The sequence below is a fragment of the Spea bombifrons genome, chromosome 10 (assembly GCF_027358695.1).
Source record: "Spea bombifrons isolate aSpeBom1 chromosome 10, aSpeBom1.2.pri, whole genome shotgun sequence".
NCBI lineage: Eukaryota > Metazoa > Chordata > Amphibia > Anura > Pelobatidae > Spea > Spea bombifrons.
In genome coordinates this window covers 2,768,713-2,781,736 of record NC_071096.1, presented here as the reverse complement: position 1 = coordinate 2,781,736, position 13,024 = coordinate 2,768,713, and the positions used below count along the sequence as shown (strand labels likewise).

At 39.5% G+C, this 13,024-nt stretch overlaps 1 protein-coding gene across 1 annotated transcript in view; it reads right to left on the bottom strand.

Annotated features, from left to right (window-relative positions):
• OTOG (otogelin) overlaps nt 1–12,669 on the bottom strand; it is a 69,383-nt gene extending 56,714 nt beyond the window's left edge. Inside the window, exons 1-11 of the mRNA XM_053449225.1 lie at nt 12,600–12,669; nt 12,246–12,303; nt 11,370–11,424; nt 4,405–4,483; nt 2,745–2,837; nt 2,503–2,657; nt 2,150–2,271; nt 1,491–1,696; nt 1,198–1,328; nt 668–774; nt 311–420 (exon numbers count right to left, since the gene is read on the bottom strand). Coding sequence (XP_053305200.1) covers nt 311–420; nt 668–774; nt 1,198–1,328; nt 1,491–1,696; nt 2,150–2,271; nt 2,503–2,657; nt 2,745–2,837; nt 4,405–4,483; nt 11,370–11,424; nt 12,246–12,303; nt 12,600–12,669 — 1,186 coding nt within the window. The remainder of the gene's footprint in view (nt 1–310; nt 421–667; nt 775–1,197; nt 1,329–1,490; nt 1,697–2,149; nt 2,272–2,502; nt 2,658–2,744; nt 2,838–4,404; nt 4,484–11,369; nt 11,425–12,245; nt 12,304–12,599) is intronic.
• Between the last annotated feature and the right edge of the window lie 355 nt (nt 12,670–13,024).

The window sequence follows — 13,024 nt, the reverse complement described above, 5'->3', positions numbered from 1 at the left end:
AGAAAAATGGCATCCTGAGGAACGTTCTCCTGCACTCTTTACAGTCTATTATATTGCGTGACATACAAGGCAGCTATTGTGTAGGAACTGTCAAAGTAATTAGGTTCGGAGCCACCGAGAGACATTCCGTTTTAGAGAAGTTTGACCCTTTCTGGTGTCTGTAGGGGTCTGCATTACCCCCCTTGGTCAGAACCAAAACAAAACACCTGCCTGAAAGATTTTATTCCACATATTTACTTAAACATTAAAGAATTTATTTTTTTTACAAACATAAGGCGGGACATGTTTTTGTATCGTGAATGCCACGTACCACACTGCTTATGTATTGCCCTCCAGTCCAGCAGGGGGTGCCCGGCGTGGGCGCACGCTCTGGCATATTCCGTCACAGCTCTACACCAGGTCGCCACATCCGCCTCGGCCCTTAAAAACACAACCATTAACTTATCTGATTGGTTCAAAAAGTAACATTTAGTGAAGAACCGCCAAACATGCACCCAATGAAACCCAATAAGGTGGAGCCCCATCTACTAGCTGTCTTTACATCACAACGGAGAGGACAGCCTGGGCTGAGCCCTTTACCGTTTTTTTTTTGCTTTACACTTGCCTAAATATTTGACGTCACTGTGCTAAGTTGGCACGGCCCGTTTCCTTGCTCCGCAGTACTTACATGCACAAATCACTCGCACAGCTGGCCGCGAAAGGCAGGGGACTCACGGACTCGTGGCAGCTTTGAAATGGTGAATTGAACAGCAAACTACACAAAGAATAGGCCGTCTGGAGAAAAAATTAAAGAGATAATACATGAGTAGCCAGTTTCATACAAAGATGTGACAAGAGTAACACTTCACTTCTTTGCTGCACCCTCTTCGTTCAGAGCGCGAGGGCGTCATCTCATAACCCAACGCTGCGCCTATGGCAGTCACTTGACGAAAGAAAGTAATACTTCGGACTGTGTGCCAGCTGAGCACTGGTGAAAATGGACCGATTACAACAACCCAAGAGACCCCCTTAGATCTACCACCCCAGAATATGCCACTAGAAGTGTCTCGATGCAATACCATTTTATCCTTCATCTGGTAGCCATGTGACCCCAGACCCCAGAGGCCACGTCTACATGGCTTGGGAAATGGGTCTCTCTCCAAATATAATAGATGACATCATTCAGCTTTAATGAGAAATATCACGATGGTCTCATACCGATTTTACATGTTGGCTCTGCTTCAAACATGGCGGCTCGTAGGATGAGATGACCTTCTCTGGTGACTCTTCATGGGGAATACTCTCTCTCCAGCTATTTACAAACTCTTCAATATTTTCTGTTGGCTTTCCTAGAACAAAAAAAAGAATGTTTTTTATTATTTTCATTTTTTTTAAATGCTACTTAAGTTTGGATTGGACAAGAGGATTGGTTACGCCCCATGAAAAAAAAAATAGAGAAAGAAAATTCTAAAAATAATTTCTAGTTTGGTTCAATTGTGAGGGAAACGCACCATAACTGGTCACAAGATCATCCTGTAGGATCCCGTTGTTGTTGCCGCAGAGTCCTTGGGTTTTTCCAACGTAGTCTGGGCTCATTTTAATATAAACGGAAGAATTTCCGTCCCATGCCAGGTTAAACACATACTGTAGTCTAATGATCACATATCCGGAGATTTTCTGTATTTGCAAACTCCCGACTGTATAAGGCAATTGTATCCTAAACAGAAATGTATAAAAAATCAATATCAATAGGACAAGCACCGGGGCATCAGTGCCATTAAATAGTGTCTTATTGAAATATTAGCCCCATAAATTCCCCGGGAACGACACTTTTTCCCCATTAAATCAGCATATACTAAATTGGGTCAACTTGGCCAAGAAAAAAACCATATCATAAGCACGTTTCTAGTATTGGTTATTTTATAAAGACACTAAGGAGGGTTTATTCACTAAGCTCCAAAGATAAACTATTGCGCAACTTTTTGGACCAAGTTGGATCGCCATTGCTCAGGCTGACGGCATGCGTTGCTTCGTAAATCAGATTATTTTGGAGGCTTTCAGTGTATTTTTCATGCTAATAAAAGAATTACCAGAGCAGTATGGAGAAACCCGAGATCGGTCTGGAACCTTGAAGAATAGATTTGGATATAGATCTATAAACCGGTATTACCTGACATTGTTGTGCAGAACCTTTTGATTTTGGAGCTTTATCTCTCCATCTCCAACAAAATATAAACTGACCGAGCGTCTACATGAATAAGGGAAGGAGTGGCAAGCGGGGTCATTGTGCACCTAAATATAAGGAAAAAAAGAAGGCTTTTATATATGTATATATATATATATATATATATATATATATTTTATATATGTGTTAAACCATAAAACATTAAACATTAAAATGTTCACAGACACATAGAGATATATTTGAGGAACAGTCCTAGGGTCGCTGAACGAATGGGCAGATTTTCAGGGTTTTTTACCCCGATTTAGGGTGATTTAGGCTGACGTCATCTGTTATCTCACCTGTATTGAAAAGCTTTGCTCGTCTGGGTCATTTTGCCGTAACAAGTCATAAGTGAACCTTCCGGGGTAAAAAAAATAAACTCCATCAAACGTTTCAAAATGATATTGTGCCCACGTCCGACATATACTGTCTCTCTCAGCGCCGGTGTTGTATACTAAAAAAAGGACAAATATATCAATGTTATATAAGAAAGTAAAGCAATTAAGGTTTTCTCACAAGGATCGTTTTTTTATATATGTACCTATCTGACATTGTGATCCAGATGCATTATACCGACTGCAGTCACAAAGTCTCCTTTGGACACATTCACCTCCGTTGAAACAAGGAAAGCTTTCTAAAAAGAAGACAGACAGGAGTTCTCATTGGTAATCGTCATAGGAATAGCTTTCAGGATCTGACCAATGGCATGGATTAAGTGATACTCTTTATTTTTATAAGGATTAAGTATTTTGCTCTCTATATATTTTGGCCTTTACAGCTGCAGACTGACATTGAGCACAAAGCTCACCACAAATCTTTACTTACATGTAATGCAAGAGATATTTGGATACAGTTACTGATACAGATGCATTGTTTCCAATAATTTGACCTTTTGGGTAAATTTACTTTGTTATTTGAGGCATATTTTCAGACATATATTGTAGAATCACCAATATATTGCATTAAAATATTTTTTTAAATAAAACATATTTGTTAAGCGATAGATTGTATCCTAGGTTCCACGAAACAAAGTCCCAATGGTTTCCATGGTGACTGCTCCAACATTTAGAATTTTGCCCAAGAGAACCAAGAGAAAATGTATTGTTCTTCACGTCAAAATGTCTTAGTGAGATTATGTTTCCTTTTCTTAGGGTGCGCGGGAAAATTCCTTGAAAGGTGGGTCGCTTCATTGCCGCACCTGGCTCGGCAGGTGCGCTCGCAGTCCCCCCGACCTCGTAGTTTGATGGCAAATATTTTTAGCCAACAAGGACAGGACGGTGCTGGCGGTTTTTCAGAAGCGTTTGAACTATCATGTCATCCATGAAAAAGATTTCATTAAACCAATTTAAACCCAAATTAATGGAGTTTTTATTTCAGAGTCACCGGTTTTATAGATCATTGAGAGGTTAGATCATCTATAATTAAATTTCTAATTAAATTTTCATGGAAATTATCCCAGAATGACATCACATTTTATTTATAGATCCTCGTAAGATTCCATAACGGAAGGGGAACAACAATATTAAGAAGAAGAGGGCCCTGTCCTTGTGAGCTTACAATCTAAACACATTTTATATGCATATTTTATACATCAGATAATGAGTGCATAATAATAATAATAATAATAATAATGTTAGGTGAAGAACTCACATAGGTTGCATTTCTGAACCTGAATATCTCTGTAATGTTTCTGCATGGATTTTTTTTTTATTTTATTATTTTTACATAAAAAAAATCATTCAATTTAAAATGTAAAAGAAGAAAAATGTTTGTCTAGAGAAAGAAAAGTAAAAGTCACTAATGTTTTTTATTAGAAGAAGTTTATAAATGACCACAAAGTATTAATAATTCTATTTGTAACGTTTAAAAAACAATGTTTCCATTAAATAATCTGAGTTCATGCATTGGGGTTATATCTGTATTCTTCTACATCTCATAATAGGTTTATGTATTCATGAACATGGAGCAATCACCATAGCAACAAATAAAATAACCCCCCCTCCTGATTTCTCCACTTTTAACGTTTCATCAAAATTGGTCTTTCTGAATAAATTCCATTACAGACCAATGGGTCCAACTATTTGTTAGCCCCACCCATTTCTCATTATACCCAGCCCATTTCTGCCTTAGCCCATCCCCTTCTACTTATGCCCCACCCCTAACGGAGACAAGCTGCGTGTAATAAGTACCCTGGGTCTTACCGCACTTGGCTTTTTGTATCCTCCTTTCCAGCTGAGAAATTAAAGTTGGTTGGAATTTTAGGTCTGACGTCCCTAATTCCTAAAAGTAGAGAAACATTAAAAAAATATTAACACAATATTAACCTAAAATTTAAAAAAATTGCTATTATTTATACCACAGTACACATATTGCTAAAATTCAAGCCAAATTTTAAAATCAGTCGGCTCAGTCCCAAATTTAGCGATTTTTTTTTTGCTTTCTTTTCTTGTTTCACTTTTTCTTTCCGTTGTGTCTGTGATTTTTTTTTATTTTTCTCTGCTCTCCGTCGGCTTTCGTCCCTCAAGGACAAATGGGAAATCAGAGACGCCGTCTATAATCCCCGACGAAACTCCCGACTTCCAAAGGAGGCATTTTTTCCCGAGTAATCTTTGGATCTTAGACAAATTTGTAATGGACTTAATCCAACGCTCGAAGCTTGTGCTACCACTTAAAAATCAAAGGCGCCCGATCCGGGCTCACACAGATACTCCTTATCTGATCGTCTTTCTAGAAATGCAGCAAGAAGCAGCAAATTCACGAAGACCACAGAATGGAAAAACATTTTAAAAAATGTATTATATTTATATATAATTTTTTATTTTATATTAATATTTTTTTTCGATATATATATATATATATTTTTTTTATTATTTCTTGATTTATTTAGCACCATCAAATTCCGCAACTTACAAAACTACCCTCTTACTTTTAAAAATCATGAAAAATTATACTTATTTTGTTTATCAGAATTTTTTTTTTTTAATTTTTCTATTTTTTTTTTACCTATTTTTGGAGAGTGAAAAAAATATTCAATGTATTGCTATATATATATATATATATATATATATATATATATATATATATATATATATATATATTACACTAAATCCCTGGGATTTATGTTATTATTTATCAATGCGTAATGGGTCATGTTGATAAAAAATCCTAAATATTTAGCCACCGACAAAACATCAACTTTTCCTGGAACTTTATTATTTTTAAATATTGACGAACCAAATTTATGAATTGAAATACTTTGTGATTTACTGCAGTCTTTTAGTTTCAACAAGTAAATTTGTTTGCAAAAGAACCAAGGTTGCCAAGTATTGCTATTTAAAGTATCCTGAGAGACGCAGCTACACCTATAATTATAATAATTAGTAAACTGCGAGCACCTGGGGTCATAATTGCTAAAAGCCTCTCGGTTACCCGGTCTGAGAGTATTTCCTTCCATATTATAAAGGAACGGACTCTCCCATCTGCCTCCATGTGAAAGTCGCGGATATAATCTTGCCAGCAAACATATAATTAGTGATTAACAGCTTGGATCCTTTGAGATCTGATCTGTCTCTGGATACATTGTAACAACAATGAGATCTAAGGCGATATTAAGGTTTACGGCGCTCGTGGGGCAGGTAGACCTATGGTCCATTCTCTGTCTGCTGGAGGGCCACCACGTGGGGGTTTAATAGTAGAGACATGAAGCTCATTAAAACAACGGGACACACAATTCTTTCATTTGATTTCTAGATTCCTACAGATATTGCAAACAATACGTAGAAACAGCCAAAAAAACATAGACCCCATTCTGCCCGTTTCTCCCGCTCTAAGGACTCAAACCTTAATCAGTCGTTGGTCTCGTCTTAGATTCAGGAGCCGTATGTCTATCCCATGCATGTTTAATACCCTCACTGTATTACCCTCTACCATGTCTGCTGGGAGGTTGTTCCAGTTATCTACCACCCTCTCAGTATTGTGTACTAAGAAGGGGACTGCATGCACAAGTGTGCTAATATTTCTCTATTGGAGTCTATCATGTAACGCACGTTGATGTCCAGTCGTGCCACATGTTGGATGTTGATGCTCTCTAGAGAGCTACCGTTCCCCTCTGGAAGGACCGAGCGCATGTTCGTGTTACTCTTATCCCTGGGTGAACTGGGTCTGGGACTCGAATCCAGTACGGGGGGTTCATGCCCCCACTGGCAATCTTTCCATTTTCGTGATGTGAGAAGTCTTTATAGTTTGCTATGAGTTGCTCTTCAGCACTTAAAGTTAGAAGGTAACGCGAGACTCAACATGCAAAGCTTGGAACACGGAGCTCGAGTCAAAATCATCATACATGATAACACAGCATCCGCCGTAACGTTCTGTACCGAGAATGATTATTCTTCCCAAGGCCGGACCGACGATGAAAAGGGGGCCCTGGCCCTTTAAGGCCAGCGTCCGCCTGAAGATGTAAGTGCGGCTGACGTTTCTATCCAATCGGTTTATAGAAATATAGATATATAGAAATGATCTAATATATAATTTATAATATATCATTTTGGTAAATTAGCCCTAAATGAAACTAAATATTATCCTTTATATTGTAACAAAGTTAATGTCATTTGTTTTAATTTAACCATTTATAAGGTTCTAATTTCAAGTTCCAAAGTTCACAGGACCCTCGAATTTCTTTGTCGGAGACTTTAAGGGTCCCGTCGTTTCTGCGCACCGCGGTCTCTAGTAATTGGAAGTATCTGATCGCAGTCCGCGTGATTGTCAGTTCCACAAAAGCGCACAACAAAAAAAGCCAAACGCACAAAACGCAGATTAGTTCATGAAAAGGGCTTGAAACGGAATCCCTTCTCCTTCCCCTCCTCTCAGGGCTCCCAATTCCAAGTGGAAGAACTGACTTCAGTGTCTTGAATCCTAGACCAGCAGTGGCTGCAACGTATTGTCGGATCCTATGAAGGACTGCAACTCCTATGACGCTCAGTCAGCCATTGCCTCCAATATGTACTGCATTGGTCAAGTCAAATAAAGATTTATGCTGAGATGGGGAAGGAGGGGAGGCTTAAGGACACATGGAAGGCATCATCAGGTCACTAGAGCCCAGGCTTTCCACCCAAAAATATGACTATAGACAGGTTGTGTGTCTATAGCTGCTAGTCTAGCAATATCCTCATATATCCATAGGTTTAAATATGCTTGGGTGGGCATATGGTGGTGGATAAGTGGACCAGCCTCCCAGCAGAAGTGGTAGGGGCTAATACAGAGGGGAATCTAAGACGAGACCAACGACTGATTAACGTTTGAGTCTTTACAGCAGGAGAAACGGACGACTAGACGGGGGCCGAAAGGGGGCCGATCTGTTTCTATTATTGTACGAAGTGGCTTCAAAACCTATTATATTCCAATGAAGGTTTAACTTTTTAGATGGGAAAAAAAAAATCTAATGGCAGAAGGAGATGGGGTACAATGTCATAGGAACTGCCCCAAGAGGTAAGAAGCAAGGATTAATATTAGAGACTGTAGGGGACATAATGCAGGTGGCATCAAGAATTATCTCGCTCAAGCCCACCACTGCCTAGGCAGACCACCCTAAAACTTCATGAGCCAGGATGGGATAGAAATATTCGCACAAAGCACAAATGGTCCAGAAAAGGATAAGATTTAACGTTAAAAAAGTGAGTTAAAACCGGAGGGAATGATAGGGGATTGGTAGCCGAGAACAAATACAGCTGCTAGCTCTGAATAATAAGAAAGAAAGAAGACTAAAATAAGATACAAAATGACATTTTAGACAAGAACACAAACTGGCCAGAGGGGGAATTCATTTACGGGCGTGCAGCCTGATCCCAGGAACCCCATTAATATTTCTCGTTAAAGTCTCGGCGGATTGTGTTCTCCCGGGGCCGCTATTACCCCTCACTTAATGCATTTCTGATTGGACGAGCCTCATATCCGTTTCCAAAAAACAAAATATTTTGGGAGTTCTTCCAGCTTTCCCTCCCGTTCAGAGCGATAACCTCGTCCAGGAGAAATGTCAACACGCCGAAACCAAAAAGAAAGATGAAAGGGGGTCCGAAGAGGAAGAGGGCGAAGCTCTTAAGATGGCACGGGGCGGCAGATTGGCGACGTTCCTGCCTCTAATTGACTAAGCACTAAAATAAAAGCCTCCGGTTTCTTACGAGGGCAAACGGATCCAGACGGCGAGGCATTAGCGTGAAACACGGTATGAATAGACCCCCAGTTCGCTTAATTTGAGCAATTTGCTTGATTCTTCTTATGGATGTTTTGCAAGAAAGTATCAAGGATTTTATTCTACTCTGAGGGGGGGGGGGGAGCGGGGCGCACTTTAGATGCCCCCAGTTTGAACTCAGCTGCCAGCGGTTGTGGAATTCATTACTCATTGAGTTGGCTTAGAGCTTTCCCAGTTTGGACCATCAAACAGCCAAGACCTCCACGGGGGCCACCAAACGAAGATAACAACGAGAGCTCAAAGAAAGTGTGACACATCACAATATTACACTCCATAAGGGGTTTGGACAACTGGAGCCCCCAAAAGGCTTCCTGATACAATATATATAATATATAATATATACAGTATACAGACTTTCTCTCTGGAGGTTTATAATACAAGAAGCCCCTGGAGGAGCGAGTCATCTAAGGAGGAGGAGGACACAAAACAGCTTTTTTCTCTTCTTTTTTATTGATATTGCCAACATAATAATATCCCAAATGTTAACTTCTTCCTCCTCTGACCTGTTGCTTTGGGAATTGCAGCCTGATAATTCAATTTAACCCTTTCATGACAAAGGCTGTACATGTACGGGCTCACACTGCATTGTTTTGGAAAGGGTTTAAGGACAACCCATTGTCCTTAAGGGGTTAATATAGAGGAAAAGCATTGGTGTATCGCAAAGACATGCGACGCACCAAGAAAAAGCATCATTTTGGGATCCCAAAGTTCCTCTCACCTGTCGCACAGGTGGTGCTTCTCCTTGCGTAATCAGTCTGGACTTTGCCATCATGGCATTACAACGTATTCAGTTCCAGATATTTAACATTAGAGCGTAAATAATGCTAGGAATTGGCATATTCACAGTTCATTCTGGAGTGGGGGGCTTCTCTGATATATAAAAGATACAAGAAATATTACATTTTATACAGCCGCACCAGGCTTGAAATGGGTGAAAAGCTACAAAGCTGGCAGTTCAGGGCAAGGAGTTGCTGTTCACCTTGTTCACCTCTAGGTGGCGACCTTTGCTATTGCAATATATCATGGCAAACAGCGCAGCATTAATACAGAAAGGTTGTAAATGCGGACAGATCCTTAAAAATCTCATTTTTTTAAAATATTACTGTTACTTAAATTAACCCTTCCATTTGCTACTCTCCAGCACACACTGGCCTCTTTCTGATTGGCAATTAAAATATGCTGAACCAATAAAAATGATGACACATCAGAGGGAAAGGTCTGTCTCTCCGCAATACAGATTTTGTAAAATGTATTTGTAATAACGGTGCTGGGTTAAAAATACACTTAGCCACTTAGTAACCACTTTGCTACCTATACCGATAATGAGCTATAGGTTGGGTTTTGTTACATAAGCTTTGGGGACCTCAGTGGTCTCTTCTTCAGATGGAATCGCTGAGGTCCTGAAAACGTATGTAACTTTTTCTCTGTTTGCCCAATAAAAGCTATCAAGAGAAAGATCATTGTCAACCATTAGAGCATCAGAAAAAGTGCGCAACTCAACACAGAGTAAAGGTGGGACAATATCAGGATACCGATATTAACCCTATCTGTACCCTGAAATGAATTAACCACCAACATAGTAGAGGGCCAAGAATGAGACTGACACTTTCTTATATTCTACAGTACAGCGCTACTGAATATAATGGCACTATATAAAAAATAAATAATAATAATAATCCTACATTTTCAATTGCAAGATACCTAATGCATGTTTACATATTAGTTAAACAGCCTCCCAGCAGAAGTGGTAGAGGGTAATACAGTGAGGGTATTAAACATGCATGTGATAGACATACGGCTCCTGAATCTAAGACGAGACCAATGACTGATTAAGGTCTGAGTCGTTACAGCAGGAGAAACGGGCGACTAGACAGGGGCCGAAGGGGGCCGATCTGCCGGCGGGTTCTGTATGGCAGCAATGACTTTAACTTCCTGTTCTCAGAATTTGCATAAATTAATCCTTCTATCTCCACCCCTTCGGTGAACGGCGATTGGTTTTAAAAAAGGCTTAGAATGGGAAGAGGAGAGGGAAGTTCGGAAAAAGGGAACAAATTTTATTTTGCAGAATTTGCCATCAACTGCCACTGAATTCCGCTCCAATCACCGATGTTTGTAACATTAATCAGTTAAGGAAAAAAGAGACAGGCGCTACAAGCAAAGATAATCAGATAAAGTATCGGCGTTTACCAAGTACATCAAAAAATGTTTAGTTCTAACATAAAATGTATCATTTTTGTAGATTTCTATTTGGAAGTAACGGGTTAGAGAAAGCACTTTGCTTTTTGCTTAATTACATTGTGGTCCTTTTAAAAAATATTTTGTATGTTTTTATGTTGGTCGTTATGAAATATTAGCACATGAAACACACTAACCCATTAACTGTCAAAATAGATCCAATTTAAGATAAAATATATACATTTCCCCCTAACCCAGAAGAGAAAGACTCACAAAAGCTGAATCTTGAAAACGAAATGATTCTATTTTCTGTTCTAAACATACATTTTTTGTCCAATCTCTAAATAAAAGATAAAATCCCCCCAAAAATAATGAATTTGAATTCATTGATTTTATAGATACTGATTCTTAGTTTTAAATAAAAAATCACTCCCCCCCCTAATGTTTTTGAACGTAGGTGGAATCAAGAAAAAAAAAAAGCCTTCTCTACACAATAGAACTCTTGTATCTTTCTTGTTACATAAATCCTGAGCGGTTTTAATCTAATAAAACACTGGCTAATCTAATGTAATACACCAGTATACATCGAATGATCCCAGATAACGTTAAATCGTTCTTTCCCCCCCCCCCCAAGGAAAACTTGTCTTGCAAGCTGGACCTTTGTGGGATTCGGCGTTCAGCTTTGCTAAACCCCAGGCACGTTAACCTATAGATTCGGTGTCAGACTCGGCGGCTAAGTCTCCGTACCTGATTTCCTTCCGAAGCGGTATCTTCTTTCTGAAGTATTCCACCTCTGTTGTTACTGGGGAAGGAAAACGAACAAGGCTTGGTTTGTTCTGTTATAGTAATCCCTACCTTTCTGTTCAAGCAGAACACATTCTACGCGAGACACAAAGGCCTCGGAGCTTTACGTGATTTCAAACATAAGAAAGTTGCGTCCACGTCTGCGGATTGCTGAACTAAAAGCAGATATACAAAGTCTGGCTACTTTTTTTTAAAACCCATAATATATTTTTTTTTACCCCAAAAAAAGTCAGACAGGCTTCAAAAAAATAAGTTAAAATAAATTTCCAGCATCAGTACGATGTTCTGTACCTTTTCCGAGGTTTTCTGTGTTTATATCATGTGATTATAACCCCGTTGTTTATAAATAAAGGTAAGATATGGGGTTGTAATTTTAAGGGTTAATAACGATGAAAAAAACCAGCTCGGTTTCCACGGTTGCGTGGCTTTTGTCGGGCGTTAGCGAAATGTGTTCAGGTATGAATGAATCGTGTAATTTATGTTTGTAAACATTCCGATACATTGTAGCAGCTGAACAAGAGAAGATTCCGTCCTCCGACGTATTTAAGGTGCTAGAAAGGTTCATATGGAACCGATGAATCCTAAGCGGATCTTCCTTAAAATAAACGACATTTATCATGTTTTATAGAAATTTCAGAGTTCTTTTATTTACTATGAATAGGAACTGTCTGAATCTTCGGAATTATTAAAAAAAATCAAAAATCACGGTCAAATCAATGACGTCCCAAATCAATGAGTACATTTTGATGGCGCTTCTCAAACTCTACCCCCCCCCCGCCTCTAAAGCCCCATCGGTATGTATTGAGAAGCTGCACTCACCTCTCCACGGCGCGGCCGGTGGCCGAGAAGGAGTCGGTTGTGCCGGCGGCAGACAGAGCTGTAACACAAGAAATATATTTATTATTTTAAACGATGTGGTTTTTAAAAGTTCCAAAAAGACGAAATATTTGAAAAAAAATCTGAATTTTTTATTAGATTTTATCGTCAAGAAAGCAGTAATTTGCCATAAACAATAATGTATTTTTTTATATATTTATAATGTCTGTTTCTACTCTGTAGCTAAAACCTGCAAGGGGTCTCCGCGCGTCTCGTATCCTTTGTTAGAGGTCACGGGCAGTCGGAGTGGAGGAAGATGGAAGAAGAGGATGAAAGTCCTCAGTAAGGGATGCTCACCTGGTAGGATGCAGATAAAATGCAGGAGGACGCTGAGTGGAGTTGCTGGGTTTGTGATTTGAAGCTCCATCCGTCTTCGCTTCTGTTTCAGCCCTGAGATTGAGGAGTGCGCTGCTCTTTACAAGCGCCAGGTACACATCTCAGAGATGAACTCCTCCGGCCAGGTAGGATGCAGTACTGCGCCTCTCTCTCTCGCTCGCTCGCCAATGCTTTGGGCTTACATTACAAGGCAGGGCTAGGATTTCAGCTCCAATCCCCACCATGACTTTTTTTTTTTTGCCCCCCCCCCCCCGGGTGCTTTATTGAAAAGCAAAAAGGAGTAGCCCGAGAAAAAAAAAAACCTTCTTAATTAATCCAATAAAGATAAAAGTGGTTTGACGATTTGGGGAGACACCGGGGCTGTCAGGGGGGGGGTTGAGGAGCAA